The sequence below is a fragment of the Bos grunniens genome, chromosome X (assembly GCF_055505025.1).
Source record: "Bos grunniens cultivar Pamir isolate PY7600 chromosome X, Bosgru_T2T1.0, whole genome shotgun sequence".
In the NCBI taxonomy this organism is placed as follows: Eukaryota; Metazoa; Chordata; class Mammalia; order Artiodactyla; family Bovidae; genus Bos; species Bos grunniens.
Window position 1 is genome coordinate 43667427 of NC_141194.1, and position 18958 is coordinate 43686384.

Here is an 18958-nt window from a genome sequence, read left to right on the forward strand (position 1 = left end):
AACCTGCATCTCCTGCATTGGCAGGCGGATTCTTTAACCACTGAGCCACTAGAGAAGCCCCTGTCTTATCTAAGTATTAATGTTGGCAGGATAGATTAGACTTTGAAATGCAGTACAATCTGAATGTGTGGCTGCTGTGCCTCTTTTTATCTAGAGGAAAACAACTGGTTATAAAATATGCTTTGCTTTCATAGTACTCACTTTTTAAAATAGTCTGTTTTCTATTGCTATGGTAGCACACTAAAAGGATGTTTAAGGACATACAATCTGCTTTGTAGGTCAGGGGAGAATAAAAGCAGTTCTCAAAGTATTCAGATGTTGGATTTTTTTTTTCCCATTCTGTAAATGATGGCAAATATTTTTTCACTTTTGATTGTCATTGTGTCCCTAGTATCTTCATTGTCCTGAGGACATTATAGGGTCTTGAAGTAGTCGTTGAATGGATTAAATATTTAAGGGTCATAGTCATCTCATTAAAGAATATTACAACCTCTAAATATTGAGTACTGCAAATGTAGGCTACAGTAATTATGCATGCATATAACAGACATTTGTGAATAACTACTAGTTCATATGAAATTATGCCTTCTAATCTTTGTTTCATTGTAGTACTGGGTAACTGACATTAGTTTATTTTTGTTAACTGAGGGCTCTGGTTGACCAAGTGCAGTTTTGTTGATTCTATGTTGAAATACAGTACTAAAAGCTTGCTGATGACTCTCTCCCTTGATATAGAAAGTTTTAAGTTTCTTTCGGGCTTACATCTAGAAGTTGTCATTATATGTATCAGTTTTCAGTTTTTCCAGCAGTTGAAAAAAGACAATTCTTTAGGCATTTGGCTTGTGGATAGAAATGGTGATTTTTAGAAAATTGTTTTGTACTTTTGGCTTTTGATTACTTTTAATGGTAAAAATTTGTGGAGGCTTGGAAATTTTGAATATGTATTTCTGGAAATATCTTTTAGAAGAATTCAGAGACTTAACCTTTTTTATTTGTTATTATTTGTTTATTTGTTTCTGACTGTACTGTTGCACGGGCTTTTCTCTAGTTGCCGTGAGCTGGGGCTACCCTCTCATTGCAAGAGAAGAGGGCTTCTCTTGTTGCAGAGCACAGGCTGTAGGGCTCACAGGTTTCAGTAGTTGCTGCTCATGGACCCTCACTAGTTCTCTAGGGGATCTTCCTGACTCAGGGATCAGTCCTGTGTTTCCTGCATTGCAGGTGGATTCTTTACCTGCTGAGCTATCAAGGAAGCCCCACCTTAAAAATTTTTTTTTAAAATATTCCATACTAACTATAGTACTGGTTTGCCTTTTCCTAATTATATAGCCAGTTCAGTGTTGATAAACTTGATGCCAGATCGCACCCCATTGGTTTTTTTGACTATATTGCACAGCATGTGGGATCTGAGTTCTCAGACCACAGATCAAACCTGAGGCCCGCTACGCTGGAAGCATAGTCTTAACTGGAGCAACAGAGAAGTCCCCATCACCCAATGTTCTTGATGATTTGCATTCTTAAAGATTAGCATTATGCCTTGAGTTTGACGTGTATTTTGTTTTTGTTTCTTTTTTTTTTTGTCAAGGGGACAGGCTTATGCAATATTATTACAAGTGGATGCTGTAAGTTATTAGTGGTTTAATACTGCCTACACATATAATAGGGTATATATCCTAAAAGGGTAATTGCATTTGTTTTCTATCGGTTGCAAGGATGTGTGCTAGATATTTTCTAATGTGGCTTCAGGTTTAGGGGTTGGTGATCATTATTGATAGTTGATATCTTAATATCTTAGTAGGTACATCTGTTTTGCATCTGGTTTAGATAACTAGAAATGAAACTATGAGGTCATGCCATCCCCACCCTAGTCCCTCATCTCCCTTTAGGTTTAGAAAACCAGTGGTTTTCTTTATGTGGGATGGTTTTGTATGGCTATTTGGTACATTCTTTGTGATACTTCAAATACTTTTAACAGACTCTAATTATAATAATTATTGAAAAATCAGGGCAAATAGTTTTACCCTTTTCTCATGGTCATTTAAAAAAAAGTGTATATCATTTTGAGATAAGCAGTGGTATTTAATCCGTTAATACCATTGAACTTTTACTTTTCAGTTTTTACAATAATTATGTGTTCTATTTGAAGTGTTCAGTAACTAACACTTCCTATGTACTAGAAGACTTAAAAACCTGATTCTTTTTTCCATATAAATAGATTTACATAGGATGACTTGATATCAAGTTAATTCTTATGCCAAATCTCTTTCTCAACTGTTCAAAGAAAGTAATGCAGCAGTCTGTTTGTTCTCAGCAATAAATGTTCAAAGTAATGCTAGTTGGTTGTATAATATGTTATATTTGCATAGCATAGTTTCATAATTATATTAAACCTTATATACCTGAAAAGTATCTTGTATGACTGATTTTTAGTGCGTTAATTTTCTCTCTTCCTGCAGCATTTTCAGTTAGCTTTGGTTGACTGTAATCCCTGCACTTTGTCCAATGCTGAAAGTAAGTATTATTAAGTACCATTGTTTTCTGCACGTATTCAGATCACTTCATGGCAGATAATAGTCATGAATCCTGTGTAACTTTTCCCCTGGAATAGTTGAATCTAACTATATTTGTTGCCATAACTATTTGTACAAATGGAACATGTGAGACCAGTTATTTATTGTGAACAGTGTGTGTCTAAAATAGATATGCTAGTGAACTGGGTTTGTTGAATTAAAATTATCTGTACTAGTGAACAGGATTGATTATTTGTATATTAATTACATTGTAGATGACTTGGGGAGGTTAAAAACAGGATTGCCAGTCCTTTCAGAAGTCTGAGAATACAAAGATTCATGTGTTAGTTTACTGATTCATACTTGGTGAATTAAAATTATTGGTAATGATGAGGATATACTTTGACTTTCTATTATAGTTTTAAACATCATACATAAAGATTGTGGTGAGATTTTTCAATTAATTAGAGTGTATAAAAATTGAATCATTCTTCATGAAAATTTCAGATAAATCAAAAGATTCTAGATTTTACAAAGTCAGTAGTTTGCTATAAGCGACTTCATTTTTTTTAAGCATATAGAAAGGAGTTTAGTGAAGAGTTAGTAGTCATAGTGGTAAAAATGCCTCCAAATGATTGACTCAGTGAAAAAACTGTAGAAATTTGAATATAACTTGCATATAAGATGAAATAAGATATCATATCAGATCAGTCGCTCAGTCGTGTCCGACTCTTTGCGACCCCATAAATCGCAGCACGCCAGGCCTCCCTGTCCATCACCAACTCCCGGAGTTCACTGAGACTCACGTCCATCGAGTCAGCGATGCCATCTAGCCATCTCATCCTCTGTTGTTCCGATTAAATCATTATCTAGACCAGACTAATTGTCTTATAATTCTACTAAATGCAATTTTCTGAGAAAACTTAAAAGAATTCTGTTTTCTTTAAATGAAACTTAGGATTTAGTACTGATCAGTGTATTTCCAGAACAAATGGTGGAAAGGTAACAAATGCAGCACTGTTTTCACTTCTAAGATGAGGTTAAATGAGAAAAAGGATTTAACTCATTAATATATTAATTTATGAAGTGTTCTTTTTTTTTAACTTATTTTTGTATCCTTAATTTTACATCCAAGTTATATAAACCATCTAAAATATAAACCCCTAAAATCCTTTTAAAATTATTTTATAGGAATAGGAAAAATCTGATTTTCATTTAATTGATTGTGTCTAGTGCCTAGAAACTAACTTTCATTCATACTTGTCAATTTGAATGATAACTTTTGAGGGACGTTTCATAACTTTCAAACTAAATATTTTTGTAAATCCTTATTTTATTCTACTTGAGCTGAAATCTGACTTGTAGATCATTGCGCCTAAGAGGGAAACACCTCTGTAAAATGAGTACCAGAGGGCAGATATTTGTTGCGGAGTTTGAAGAGGACAGTTCTAACAATCATGAAAACATTTTTGAGCTTACCACAGCTCTCTTTCTCTTGATTGCTGAGAAAGGAAATAAGAAGGAGTGACCAGTGTCCTGCTTTACACAGGACTGAGGAATTTCCCCAGACTCAGAACTTTGAGTGCTGAAAGGTTTGTCACTCTAATGGAAGGCATGTGCTTTATTTAGAGACATTACACCATTATAGTTCAGTTGATGTGGGTAGTTTATTTTTAACTATATAACTTCATAACTACTTGATAACCATGATCATAAAGGCTGGTGTCTCACAGAGCACTCTCAAATATAGAGTACTCACTTTGGGTACACATTATTACTATATAAATACCAGACTCTTTATCATCTTTGTAAAAACTTCTCTGGATTTTTTAATATCATTACCTATTTAGGTAAGCCACAGACTTGACTATTTTTTGAAATCCATGTTACTACTACTCCATACTACAAAGGTCAGAAGATTTTAGAAAGTGAAGTGAGCTTTTAAAGTCTGTAAGAGATTTCTGTTTTATTGCACAGTTCATTTATGCATTAGAAAAACACATATACTTGCCGCTTCCAGAGCCTTTAAGAGGGGTTAATTGGACTTTGTGCTTTGAAAAGTAGAATCATGGTGATGAGAGACTTATACGATTGCCCCTTGGGATAAAATTGTTTCTTCTAGATTTAATTAATTCTAAAAATAATGTCTTAATTTCTGAATAAAGTTTAATTTCAGAACCTTTTATGGCAATATTTGTTAAATTTCTACCTCTAATTGAGACTTGCCAAGTGGAGCTTTTTCTTATCTTTATAGTTATCTTCCACTTTGAAGAGGACTTTTAAGAATTTAAATATAAATTGATTTTCACACCACAAAAGATGATACTGGATTTAGTAACTCCTAGTATAGGAAAGCCCTTATTGAGCCTGGAGGAACTTTGGGATGGAAATAGAATGCTACCTTACTGCTACTAATCTTTTTTTCCATGTCACCTTTCTTAGAGGAGTAAGAAGATGGGGGCAGGGAGGAGGGGGGATGAAAATACATTTTCCATCTCTTCCTCATTCTCTAATGATGTAGTCAGGTGAGATTTGGACTAGACCTCTCAAAGAGAGCTGTGTTGAAAAGGGGGACTAGGAAATAAGAAAACCACTTAACAGATACAGGTAAAGGGAGAGGATATTTATATCTGTAGAACTTTTTTTATTATTATGATGTACTTTTCACAAAAAGTTGATTTTCATCTTTTAAAAATGATATTTTTATTTTGTCTCATCTCTGCTTATGATATTTAATGATTATGTATGAAGAGGGCAGTACTTTTGATCCAAAAATGTTTGATTTTAAAATTCATTATATATCTTGTTTTGGATTTTATGCATATTTACTTATTCTCAGGTGCTGCTCTAGGGAACAGGTGTCAAAATCCTTTGTTAATCCCAGAACTAAATAAAAAGGTACCTTTCCGGGCCTTGCCCCAGGCTCACTGAATACAATCTCAGGGATCTCTGTTTTTAACTAGCATCTCAGGTGAATCTTACAGTTATGGGAGTTAGTGTGAGAGTTAAGTTTATGATACCAATGAGAGCTTGATGATAGCTATTAGATCTTATTTTTAAAGATCCAGATACATATTATGCATATAATTTTGAAAGGCTCCCAGACTCCTTGAAATCTTAACTATGAAATCCAGGTAAATCGAACATTTTTAAAAAACGATTTGTCATTGGAGGATGAAAATCATTATTTAAGTAAGCCAGAATCCAGTTTTGATTCCTGATTTATTGTTGCTTTCATTGAACATTCATATTCTGGTGGTGCAATATCAGGAAGAGCTGAAAATAAAAGCTGAAATATGTATTTTTTTATTTTCAAGAGGTACTTGTTAATGTTGATGTTCTTTATTATTCTTGCTTTCCAAGTGGTTTGACCTTTTAAAAATTTTTTTTGAAGAACTGACAGAGAAATACAACTTATTGTCTATGACATCTTTGTAAACATTAGTATGAAATATGTAATAAAATATATAACTAAAAAGAGTATTTTTCATTGTTGTTTTAATCAAATACTGACTTTCTTGTTTGAGTTTTAACTCAGTTTTTAAATACCATGTTGTGAAATGTATAGATTATAAAAGTTATATTTTATATCTGTTTAATGTTGCCATTTGAACTTATACTCACTTGCTACAGATTTTAATGTTAATTTTAATAATTACATTGGCTAAATTTAGTAATAACCAATAATGAATACATGTAGTTTCTTATCATGTTCTTGTATGCTTGTATATTTTATTAAGAATAAGTTATGTTCTGAAATTACTTAAATCTATGCAGCAGAGATAGTGTTTATATTTTACATTTTATATTCTTACTTATATTTATCCAGACACTACTGTAATACAGTTGTTGACTTATTTTCTCATCTTTGCAGTTCAATTTCACATTGCCCACTTATATGAAACCCAGGTAAGTGTTTTAACTTAGCTTACTTTAAAACACTCATACCATTTTAAGTGGAATCAGATACACAGATAATTTAATGAAGTTCTGGGCACTACTTCTTACATAATACTCATTAAATGTGGTCAAGATTTTGCATTCATGTTACGGTTATTACACAGAGTTCTTATTGTGTACAAAGAACTCATTAAACTCAAACTATATGCAGCCTTAAATGGTTGTATTTGAGAAGCTTTCTCATATTCTTGATGTGAAATGCCTAGGTTTCTTCTCAGAATGTTATAGATGGTTGTTACAATGCATTGTTCTTAGTTTCACTTTTTATTAAGATTGAAATATCCCTTCCATATATCACCATTTGAAAAGCCTATTAGTAACCTCTTGATGTCATTACCAGTACTTTTATGGCTGCTATATTTAATTTTTTTTTTGGCTGTGCTGCAAGGCATGTCAGATCTTAGTTCCCTGACCAGGGATGGAACCTGTGCACCCTGCAGTGGAAGTGCAGAGTCTTAATCACTGGACCACCAGGGAAGCCCTGGCTGCTATATTTAAAAAGCTGTTTTAGAACATATTTTTATATATGGCAGAATTTGCTTAGTTACATGATATAGGGTATAACACATAAACATTTAGTCTAGGTAAGCAGTTTTGGTATGGGCTTCCCTAGTAGCTCAGCTGGTAAAGAATCCACCTGCAATGCAGGAGAGCCCGGTTCAATTCCTGGTTGGAAAGATCCCCCAGAGAAGGAATAGGCTACCAACTCCAGTATTCTTGGAGTTCCCTGGTGGCTCAGTCGGTAAAGAATACGCCTGCAATGTAGGAGACCTGGGTTCGATTCCTGAGTTGGGAAGATCCCCTGAAGAAGGGATAGGCTACCCGTTCTAGTATTCTTGCCTGGAGAATTCTGTGGACAGAGGAGCCTGATAGGCTACAGTCCATGGGGCTACAAAGAGTCGGACACGACTGAGCGACTAAGCACAGCACAGGCAGTGGTATGGAAAATCAAGCGTAAGTTGGTATGAGGCTAAATATTAGGTAGTCGTAGTTTGCTGCTGTTGTGCTTTGCTCAGTCATGTCCGATTCTTTGTAACGCCATGGACTGTAGCTCACCAGGCTCCTCTGTCCATGGGATTTTCCAGACAAAAATACTGGAGTGGGTTGCCGTTTCCTGCTATAATCATAGTTTACCCAGTTTATAACAGCTTTTTAGGAAAATAAAGTACTGTTATATTTCTAGATAATTTCTAAGGTCTGTTTTGTTTCAGAGCCACCATGAGGTGGTCTAAAAAAAAAAATTAACATGTGATTGCTGGACGCCTCCTTCTGCTGTGGTTTCTCCCCCCACCCTCCTTGCGTACATGCACACAGGTGTGTCTGTGTCTACTGAGTCAGAATTGATGCACACTCAAGTTTGGATACTCTACTAATCTAGGGATTTCATCCAGCTTGAGAGGGTGCATTTGAGAATCATGTGCATGTTGTGGAGCAGAGTCTTTACCTGCCGTTGCTAATCACTGCCTCCTTGTCAACTGCTGAATCAGTCAAGGCCCCAGGGTCAAAGCAGCTATAGACATAAGCTGTTTCTCCAAAGTTCTTTCTCTGGAGTATTAGCTCCTGCTTTCATTGCCTCAGGAGATCTCTGCTGCCTTCTAAAAGATGGGCTCTGATTTTTTTCCCCCAGCTTTCATAGCTCTTAGTGATTAGGTAAAACAGATGTTATCTAACCATTCTTTTTAATGAGTGTTTTTTGGCTGGAGATGGAATTCTATTTTATTATTTTGTATGACCACTTTAAAATTTACATTCCATTGTCCTCTGGTTTTCATTGTTTCTGGTAGGTTGTCTGTTGGTATTGTTTTGAATTTTATGAAGGTAATGTGGGGACAGGGCCCTTTCCCCACTGATTCTTTCATTTGATAAATTTTAGTGCCCATTAAGATTAAACAAAACAAACCGAAAAAATGCGTGCTAGGCAGAGTATGTAATTATTAGATGATAAGAAGCTGACACTATAAGCATATGAAAGGATTGAAAAATCTTCTTCACTTCAGTACTTATAACAAGGATTTTTATTTTCAGGTGAAAAATTAAGGAAAACAAAAAGACTTACCTATCTATCTGAGGTGTACAATATGATGATTTGATATATGTATGATTTCCCCCCACTGAATTATTAACACACCCATCACCTCACATCTTCAAAGTGGAGCATTGAGAACATTTTAGTTCTCTTCACAAACTTCACTTGTACAATACATTGTTATCAGCAATAGTCATCATATTATATGTTTGATCCTCAGACCTTATTTATCTTATAAATAAAAGTTTGTATCCTTTTACCGACCTCTTCCTTTTTCTTCTCTCACTTCCTGGCGACCCTTGCATATCCCCTCTTCTAGAAGATCAAGCCCCCACCTCACCGCTTTTTAAAAAGAATGCACACAGAAGTGATACTGTATAGCATTTATCTTTCATTGTCTGGTTTTTTTCACTTACCATAATTCCCTCCAGGTTTATCCATGCTGTCACAAATGACAAGATTTCCTTCTATTTTTAAGGGTGAAATACCATTCCATTGTAATTATATACCACATTTTCTCAATCCCATCTGTAGACAGACACTTGTTTTCATCCTTGTCGTTGTTTAGTCACTAAGTTGTATCGGACTCTCTGTGACACCAAGGACTGCAGCACACCAGGCTTCCCTGTCCTTCACCATCTCTTGGAGTTTGCGCAAACTTGTGTCCATTGAGTTGGTGATGCCATCCAACCATCTCATCCTCTGGTTACCCCCTTTTCCTCTTTCCTTCAATCTTTCCCAGCATTAGGGTCTTTTCCAGTGAGTCAGCTCTTCACATCAGGTGGTCCAAGTATTGGGGCTTCTGCTTCAGCATCAGTCCTTCCAATAATATTCAGGGTTGATTTCCTTTAGGATGGACTGATTTGGTCTCCTTGCAGTCCAAGGGACTCTGAAGCACCACAGTTTGAAAGCATCAATTTTTTGGTGCCAGATTTCATTATGGTCCAGCTCTCACACATCTGTACATGGCTACTGGAAAAACCAAAGTTTTGACTATACGGACCTTTGTTGGCAAAGTGAGGTCTCTGCTTTTAATTACACTGTCTACATTTTTCATAGCTTTCCTTCCAAGGAACAAACATCTTTTAATTATTACGATTTACTCTTAGATATTTATATCATTTATTTAATTTATCTTTCTCATTTTATTAGCTGAGGACCCCCCCCCACACAGTACCATTTTTTCCTAATAGTATTAATGGCTTTCATTTATTTTTCTTGATTATTTATGAAATGAATAGGTCACCATCTAAATTCTAAATAAACTTAAAGGTAAAGGATTTCTCCCTTTTAATTTTGTTATTAGTGTTACTTATTTTTGAATAGATAATCCAAAATGAAAGTGCCTGAAAGAATACACAGTGAAGTATCCTTCTCACTCTTTTTCCCTGGCCATCTAGTCCCCTGCTAAAAGCTGCTGCTGCTAAGTCGCTTCAGTCGTGTCCGACTCTGTGTGACCCCATAGACGGCAGCCCACCAGGCCCCGCTGTCCCTGGGATTCTCCAGGCAAGAACACTGGAGTGGGTTGCCATTTCCTTCTCCAATGCATGAAAGTGAAAAGTGAAAGTGAAGTCGCTCAGTCGTGCCTGACCCTTAGTGACCCCATGGACTGCAGCCCACCAGGCTCCTCTGTCCATGGCAGGAGGAGCATTTTCATTTCCTCCATCCATTTTCTAGGCAGGAGTACTGGAGTGGGTTGCCATTGCCTTCTCCTGCCAAAAGCTACCAACTACCATTATCAGTGTTTTTATATCCTTCCAGAGAAACTTGTATATATAAGCAAATATATATGTATGTTTGAACATATTTATTGAAATAATAGCCCATTATGTATGTTCTCTCTTGATCTTGTTTAAATTGGTTTATTTTTTAAACTTAGTATTATATTTTGGAAATCATTCCCTATTAATACATGTTGATTTATATGACATCCCTTTGCAGAGATGTAGTGTAACTAATATAAGTATTCTCCTGTGAGAGACCGTTATAAATAATGTTATAATGAATAACACTGTTGGTAAGAATTACTAGTTTCATTGTTAACCTTGCCTTCTAACTATCCAGCCATAGTTATTCCTGACACACTATAGACTGGTTTCATTTATTCATATTATAGGAATCCAAAAATTCTAAAGAAAGAAAAATTTAAGCTCACGTTTAAAGGTGCAGTAAGTATGTCCTGATTGCCTAGGGTTTATTCCATGAATTCAAAGTTAGTTTGGTGTAAGGAAATGTGTTAACAAAACAAAAATCAATGTAAGGAAAACAATATTGTGAGGAAGAAAGATTTTTTTTAAAGGAATTAATGGTATTCAAAGAGAAAAATGGTAGATCTAATTAAATGAAGTCAAAATCTTTTTATTCTAGAAAAAATTAATAATAGATAAATCACAGACTAACTTGATTAAGTGGATAAATGAGATAAACCACAGATACACAAAATAAGATGACCATGGGTACAGAAGAAATTAGAATAATCATATGAGACTACTTAGCAGACCTCTATGTGGATGGATTTCAAAACTTAAATGAAGTAGACTATTTCCCAGGAAAGTACAGACTAGCAAAATTAACCTCATTAGAGTTAGAAAAGTTATAAAAAGCCATTTTTCATAAAAAGAGAAAAGTAATGCCATGCAGAAAGTACCATGCCCAGTTGGTTTTACAGGGGAATTCTACCAAACCTTCAAAGACCAGATAATTCTAGTACTCTGTAGATTGTTCCAGAACATTAGAAAAGGAGAAAAACTTTCTAATTTCTTTCTCCTTTTTTTGAACAGAATAGTCGGGGGCTTATAAATAGCTTTCTGTCTGACCTTGAGAGACATGTATTTGATCATAAAGTCCTTTCTGCACTTACTGATTCTGTTGTGTATTTTTGAGATATAATAGAAACAAAAGTCTGATTCTAAAAATCACTTATATGACCATAGTTCTTTGATGTCTTTTTTATTTTATTGTGAAATATACATGACATAAATTTTCCCATTTTAACCATTTGTTCAATGGTATTAAGTACATTCACTTTATTGTGCAACTGTCATCATTGTCCTTCTCTAAAACTTCATCATCTTCCCAAGCTGAACCTCTGAACCCAATAAAGAATGATTCCTCATTCCTCCCTCCCTACAGCCCCTAGCAACCACTATTCCACTTTTTGTCTCTATGAGTTTGACTATTCTAGGTACCTCATGTAAGTGGAATGGTACAGTATTTGTCTTTTTGTGTCTGGCTTATTTCGCTTAGCATAATGTCTTTAAGGTTTGTGTATACTATAGCATGTGCCAGAATTCCATTCCTTTTTAAGGCTGAGTAATATTTCATTGTATGTATACACCACATTTGGTTTATCCATTCATCTGTCAGTTGATTTCCAGCTTTTGGCTGTTATGAATATTGTTGCTATGAACATGAGTGTGCAAATATCTGTTTTTGTTCCAGCTTTCATTTTTTCTTCCTTTTTTTGGATATATACTCAGAAGTAGAATTACTGAGTTATATGGTAATTCTGTTAAAATTTTTGAAGAACTTTCACACTGTTTTCCCTCATTCATTTTTGATGAAAGTATATATAACATTGATACTTAAACCTGATACACTACAAAGAAGAATGAATGTACACACTGTTATCACTGATGAATGTTGGTATAAAAATACTAAATAAAATATTAGCAAACAATCTATTACCTCATGAAACAAATACACTATGAGCAAGTGGTATTCATTTAGAGAATACAAAATTGATTGAATATTAGGAAATATGTTAATATCATGCTTTGTAATAATAGAGCTAAAGGTAAAAGCAAATCATCATCATAGATGCTAGAGACAAAAGAACTGTAAACAAATCTTCCACTACAGTTACTTTCTCACAGGGATATGGATAGAAATTCTGTAACTTTTATGTAAATATTCAGTTCAGTTCAGTTGCTCATTCATGTCCAACTCTTTGCGACCCCATGGACTGTAGCACTCCAGGCTTCCCTATCCATCACCAATTCTTGGAACTTACTCAGACTCATGTCCATCGGGTCGGTGATGCCATCCAACCGTCTCATTCTCTGTCGTCCCCTTCTCCTCCCGCCTTCAATCTTGCCCAACATCAGGGTCTTTTCAAATGAGTCAGTTCTTCACATCCGGTGGCCAAAGTATAGCTTCAGCATCAGGACTGATTTCCCTTAGGATTGACTGGTTGGATCTCCTTTCTGTCCAAGGGACTCTCAAGAGTCTTCTCCAACACCACAGTTCAAAAGCATTAATTCTTTGGCTCTCAGCTTTCTTTATAGTCCAACTCTCACATCCACACATGACGACTGGAAAACCATAGTTTTGATTAGACCTTTGTTGGCAAAGTAATGTCTCTGATTTTTAATACGCTGTCTAGATTGGTCATAGCGTTTCTTCTAAGGAGCAAGCGTCTTTTAATTTCATGCCTGCAGTCACCATCTTTAGGGATTTTGGAGCCCCCCAAAATAAAGTCTCTCACTGTTTCCATTGTTTCCCCATCTGTTTGCCATGAAGTGATGGGACCGGATGCCATGATCTTAGTTTTCTGAATGTTGATCTTTAAGCCAACTTCTTCAGTCTCCTCTTTTACGCCATCAAAAGACTCTTTAGTTCTTTGCTTTTTGCCGTAAGGGTGGTGTCTTCTGCATATCTAAGGTTATTGACATTTCTCCCAGCAGTCTTGATTCCAGCTTGTGCTTCCTGCAGCCCAGCATTTCACATGATGTACTCTGCATATAAGTTAAATTAAGCAGGGTGACAATATACAGCCTTGATGTACTTCTTTCCTGATTTGGAACCAGTCTGTTGTTCCATATCCAATTCTAACTGTTGCTTCTTGACCTGTGTACAGATTTCTCAGGAGGCAGGTCAGATGGTCTGGTATGCCCATCTCTTGAAGAATTTTCCAGAGTTTGTTGTGCTGCACACAGTCAAAGGCTTTGGCATAGTCAATAAAGCAGAAATAGATGTTTTTCTGGAACTCTCTTGCTTTTTCGATGATCCAATGGATATTGGCAATTTGATCCCTGGTTCCTCTGCCTTTTCTAAATCCAGCTTGAACATCTGGAAGTTCACGGTTCACATACTGTTGAAGCCTGGCTTGGAGAGTTTTGAGCATCATTTTGCTAGCATGTGAGATGCTAGCATGTAATTGTGTGGTAGTTTGAGCATTCTTTGGCATTGCCTTTCTTTGGGATTGGAATGAAAACTGACCTTTTCCAGTCCTTTGGCCACTGCTGAGTTTTCCAAATTTGCTGACATATTGAGTGCAGCACTTTCCCAGCATCATCTTTTAGGATTTGAAATAGCTCAACTGGAATTCCATCACCTCCACTAGCTTCGTTCATATTGTTGCTTCCTAAGGCCCACTTGACTTGGCATTCCAGGGTGTCTGGCTCTAGGTGAGTAATCACACCATTGTTGTTATCTGGGTCATGTGGGTCATGAAGATCTTTTTTGTATAGTTTTTTTGTGTATTCTTGCCACCTCTTCTTAATGTCTTCTGCTTCTATTAGGTTCATACCAAATCTGCCCTGTATTGTGCCCGTCTTTGCATGAAATGTTCCCTTGGTATCTCTAATTTTCTTGAAGAGATCTCTAGTCTTTCCCATTCTATTATTTTCCTCTATTTCTTTTCATTGATTACTGAGGAAGGCTTTCTTATCTCTCCTTGCTATTCTTTGGAACTCTGCATTCAAATGGGTATATCTTTCCTTTTCTGCTTTCCCTTCTTTTCTCAGCTATTTTGTAAGGCCTCCTCAGACAACTGTTTGGCCTTTTTGCATTTCTTTTTCTTGGGAGTGGTCTTGATCACTGCCTCTTGTACAGCGTCTTGAACCTCAAGTCCATAGTTCTTCAGGCACTCTGTCTACCAGATATAATCCCTTGAATATACTTGTCACTTCCACTGTATAGTCGTAAGGGGGTGGACTCCGAGAGTTGGTGATTGTCAGGGAGGCCAGGCATGCTGCCTTCATGGGGTCGAAAAGAGTCAGACACAACTGAACAACTGAACTGAATGGTCTAGTGGTTTTCCCTACTTTCTTCAGTAGGGAATTTGAATTTGGCAATAAGGATATTGCTTATCCCTAAGTAAATGTATTGTGAATAATGAGGACTAGGTTTTCACTGTCAGAGAACATACAGGTAAGAAAAGAAGAAAGGCTAGACTGAACTCTGTATTATTGGATTGGAAGTGGAGTAAAAACTAAACATACGGTTATTTACGGAAATTAAGAGTTGAGTAGAGAGAGATACAATGGAAGAGTATGTGTGTATGTGTTGTGTATACATTAATATATTTCCCAGCTCTGTTTGCTGTGAGTGCCCCCCTCCACAGCAGTGAATGTTCTAGCATCCAGATCTTTGTTTCTAAGTTTGATTCTTCAGTAAAAGAAATCAAGAGTTCTTGGGGAGAAGTGTGTGATTCCAGAGCTTAGGGAGGGAACCTACAAGATGAGCCCTGGAATATTTCATGGTGCCAAAAAGTAGGTGAAAGTGAAGTTGCTCAGTCGTGCCCGACTCTTTGCGACCCCATGGATAGTAGCCTGCACCAAGCTCCTCTGTCCACGGGATTTTCAAGGCAAGAGTACTGGAGTGGGTTGCCATTTCCTTCTCCAAGGAATCTTCCCAACCCAGGGATCGAACCCAGGTCTCTCACATTGTAGACAGACGCTTTACCGTCTGAGCCCCCAGGGAAGTCCTGCCAAAAAGTAAGGGAGCACTCAAAAAATGATGAGGCGTGTGAAAAGATTCAGGCGCCAACTTGAGTGGAAAAGGGTTTCTAATCACCAAATTGGACACAAGTTTAGAAACAAATAATCATCATAATGGTGTACAGTACAGAATAAAATATATTAGCTCATATTGCTATAAATGAATAATTTAATAAATAAATGGAAAGGGGACACCTCTTTCTTCCTGTGGAATTTTAATTAATGTATGAGAAATGATGAATATCTTTCCACAAGGTACTTACTAGTTTGAAAGGTACATTCTTCAAAATAATGAGCTAGTACTTGAAATATCAAGGTAATGAAAAGTCAGAGACTGAGTGTCAGGTTAGCAGATGGTGAAGACACACGCTAACTGAACACAGTGTGGGACTTTGAATTAGATCCTGGACCAGATAAGTGGGACAGTTGGTGAAATTGGAATAAACTTTATAGACAAATAGTATTTTATCAGCATTAAATCTGTCAGTCTTCTCATTTTTTTAAAAGCGTTGTTGTTATGTCATCCTGATACATCCTTTATCACTATGAGATATTCCTCTTTATCTCTGGCAGTGCTCTGTCTTGAAGCCTTCTTAATGTGATCTGAATGTAATCACTTCAGCTTTCTAATATTTAGAGTTTACATCGTGTGTTTTCCACCCTTTTATTTCAGTCTATTTGAGTCCTTATAGGAAAAAGTGCAAATCTTACAGTTCTTATGTTTATGGCTTTCTTTCACTTTTGTAATCTGTTCTGTCGGTCTCTATTGTTCTTTGTTTGAATATCTGGTCCATTTATATTTAATTTGATTACTGATATGATTACATAAAATTGACTATCATTCTTGTTGTATCCTTTGTATTTTGTGGTTTTTCTCTGGCTGTTTTCAGGGTTCTTTTTACATTTGGTTTTTAAGTATCTGACGATGATGTACTTAGGTATTGGTTTTTCCTTTCTAGTTATACCAGTGTTTTTCCTGGTCTTTTAGATATGGGATTTAATTTCATCCATTCTGAAAAGTTCTCAGCCATTATATTGTCCATATTTTCTCTGCCCCATTCTTTCTGCCCTTCTTGGACTCCTGTTATGGGTATGGTAGATATTTTGTTATTGTCTTGTACATCTTGGATGGCTCTTTTTTTTTTTTTTTCCTTCTCTTTTGTCTGTTTTGCTTTAGTCTGGATACTTTCTGCCAGCCTCTTTTCAAATTTGTTGATTTTTCTAAAGTCTTAAATCTGCTAGTCAGTCCTTCAGTGACTTTTTTCTTTTTTTTAAATTTCAAATTTGTATTTTTCAGTTCGAGAATTTCCTTTTGTTTGTCTTTTATTTTTCTGTGCTTTGGCTTTTTTTGTCCATTCCTTATTGGTTGTTTTCTTTTTCATTTGTGAACTTCTTTAAAATAGCTGCTTTTAAATTATTTGCAAATTGCAACATCTGAGTCATTTCATGGCTGATTTTCATTGATTTCTTTTTCTTTTGAACATGAGTAAAAATTTCCTGATTCTTACAATCCTGGTAATTTTATCCTGGGTATCATGAATAATGTGTTGTGTGAAGAGTGACTTTGTTATATTTTTCTGAAATTGATTTTTTGTTTTATTAGGCACTTTTAACTTTTCTCAAGTCACACTACTAAACTTTGCCATCCCTGTGGTGGACAGCAGCTAAATCTCTCTTTAGTTCTTTTAGGCTGCTGGATGTCCGTTGTGTTCCTGTGTAGTTCAGTGGTCAACCAGGAATTTGAGCAGTTTAATTGCAGAAGTTGATATTCTCTCTCTCTCTTTTCTGGGATTGTTTCTTCTTCACTGACTTTTAGCTCTTGTGATAGCTTCAAAGTCTTCCCTCTTATTTTTCAAGCTGATAAGATTGCTGATTTCTGTTTGAGGTCTAGCCAATCAGATACAAGTTGGGGCTGCCTTCAGGTCAACATCCTGGAAAAATGGGGTTACTGAACCAGTGCCATTCCATTCCTCTAAGTCTTAACTTCTCTGGTTTTGCCTAATTTTGTTTTCTTTTCAGTGCTTTCTGATAGATAGTTGACCTTTGTATTTTATCCAGAATTTAATGCTGTCTGTGAAATGTTACCACAGCATTACCAGAGGCAAAACTTTACTAAATACCTTTACATATAAACTCGTGTTGCTTTTGTATATTACTTTTGATCGCTACTTAATGTTCTACTGTAAACATCCATCATATTTTACATTTCCACTCACCTAGTGAGATAGACCTAGTTGTCCATCTCCTGGATACTACAAATAGTACCATTTAGGGAAGGTTCCTTTGGTGTATAGATATATCCCAAGAATGAGATGTTTAGATTGTAGCATATTTACACACCTAGTTCCATGAGTAAATCCCCTTCAGCAAGGCATGAGTATTTCCCTTTATATCCCCACAATGCTAAGAACTACCCAACTTTATGTTTGCCAGTCTAATTGGTAGAAGCTAGTATTTCATTTAAATTTGCATTTTCTGATTTCTCAAGGTTTATACTTTACATGTTTTTCACCTTTTACATGTTGGTTTTTATGTCCATTGCCTATTTTTCTCCTTATGTGTTTCAAGTCAGATCCTTCCTCCTTTTGATCTATGTGGTTTTTGCCAAGTCGAATAAATTTTTTCCCATCTCAAGGAAATATTATCCATTTTCTTCTTTTAGTTACATACTTCTGCATTTCATATTTAGGTCTTTAATGTGGGTGCCAGTTTTGTATATAGTATGAGGTAGAAATAAAACTTGGTTTCTCAGTATATTCCATCCAGTTTTTCAAGTATGATGGTTTATTATTATTAATATTATCATTATTACTAGTGTTTGGAAGTATCTTTTAGCATTTGTTGAGGTAATTCCAGAAAGTGATCTTCCTAAAATATAAATTTGATTATATTGCTTGAACTCATTTCAGTGGTAGCCCATTGTCTTAGGATATAGTCTACAGTCTTTTAACATGGTTTAGGAAGGTCTTTGTGAAGTTGTCTGCTTGTCTCTGCATTTTCTGCCCAATCTGCTAGTACTCTAAGCTTGTCTGCTTCTAGGAAATAACTGTGTACAATATTGTTATTGTACACAGTACAATAAGTTTTGTTCTCATATCTGTATTCTTGCCTGTAGTCCCAGCAATTTCTGTTATGTGTTAGGTATTCAACAAATACTTACCAGTTGAAGGAACTGAGTTGAATAACTGATCATTATCCTTCACTAACTAATTTATTTTTTCAGATCAGGTTAATGTTTAAAGGGAAGTCATATACCTGATGAATAAAAGTTTATGTAATAACTATTAATCTCAATGGACGTTCTTGCAATTCTTCCCCGTGTTGACATACTATATTCATAGAGCTCCTCATTTCCATAGCTCTTTATCTCATTTAATCCTAAGAAGAACTCTAGATAGAAAGATCAGGCATTACATCTGTTGTATGGATGTTGAATCATTGTTCAAGTGATTTGCCTGAGGCTCACACAGCTAGTTTTATGTCTCTACTTTTTTGGGGGAGAAAGGTTTGTTTGCTCAGCCAGCTATGTCCTATCAGTGATATGAATGAAAGCCACTTTAATCCATTGTTCTGCCAAGTGTTTTCTAAAAATAATATTTATGAAGTTTTCTCTTGTTGACTTTCCCCCTTTTGGAGGGATGGGGAGGAGTTGTGTTCAGCTTTCGGACTGTAGCAATAATGGGTTTCAGTCGTATTAGTACTTTTGGGGTAAGAACTGTGGGTAAATGGTTTCATTTAGAGTT

The 18958-nt window shown here is 35.8% G+C and overlaps 1 protein-coding gene across 9 annotated transcripts in view; it reads left to right on the plus strand.

Annotated features, from left to right (window-relative positions):
• Positions 1-18958, plus strand: part of KDM6A (lysine demethylase 6A) — a 179975-nt gene that overhangs the window by 103227 nt on the left and 57790 nt on the right. For all 9 annotated transcript variants that reach the window (XR_015158464.1, XR_015158465.1, XM_086386701.1 and 6 more), the window contains exons 7-8: positions 2454-2508; positions 6382-6416. Coding sequence is in view for 7 of the 9 variants with exons in the window: in XM_086386701.1 (XP_086242827.1) it covers positions 2454-2508; positions 6382-6416 (90 nt within the window). In the remaining 2 variants the exon portion in view is untranslated. The remainder of the gene's footprint in view (positions 1-2453; positions 2509-6381; positions 6417-18958) is intronic.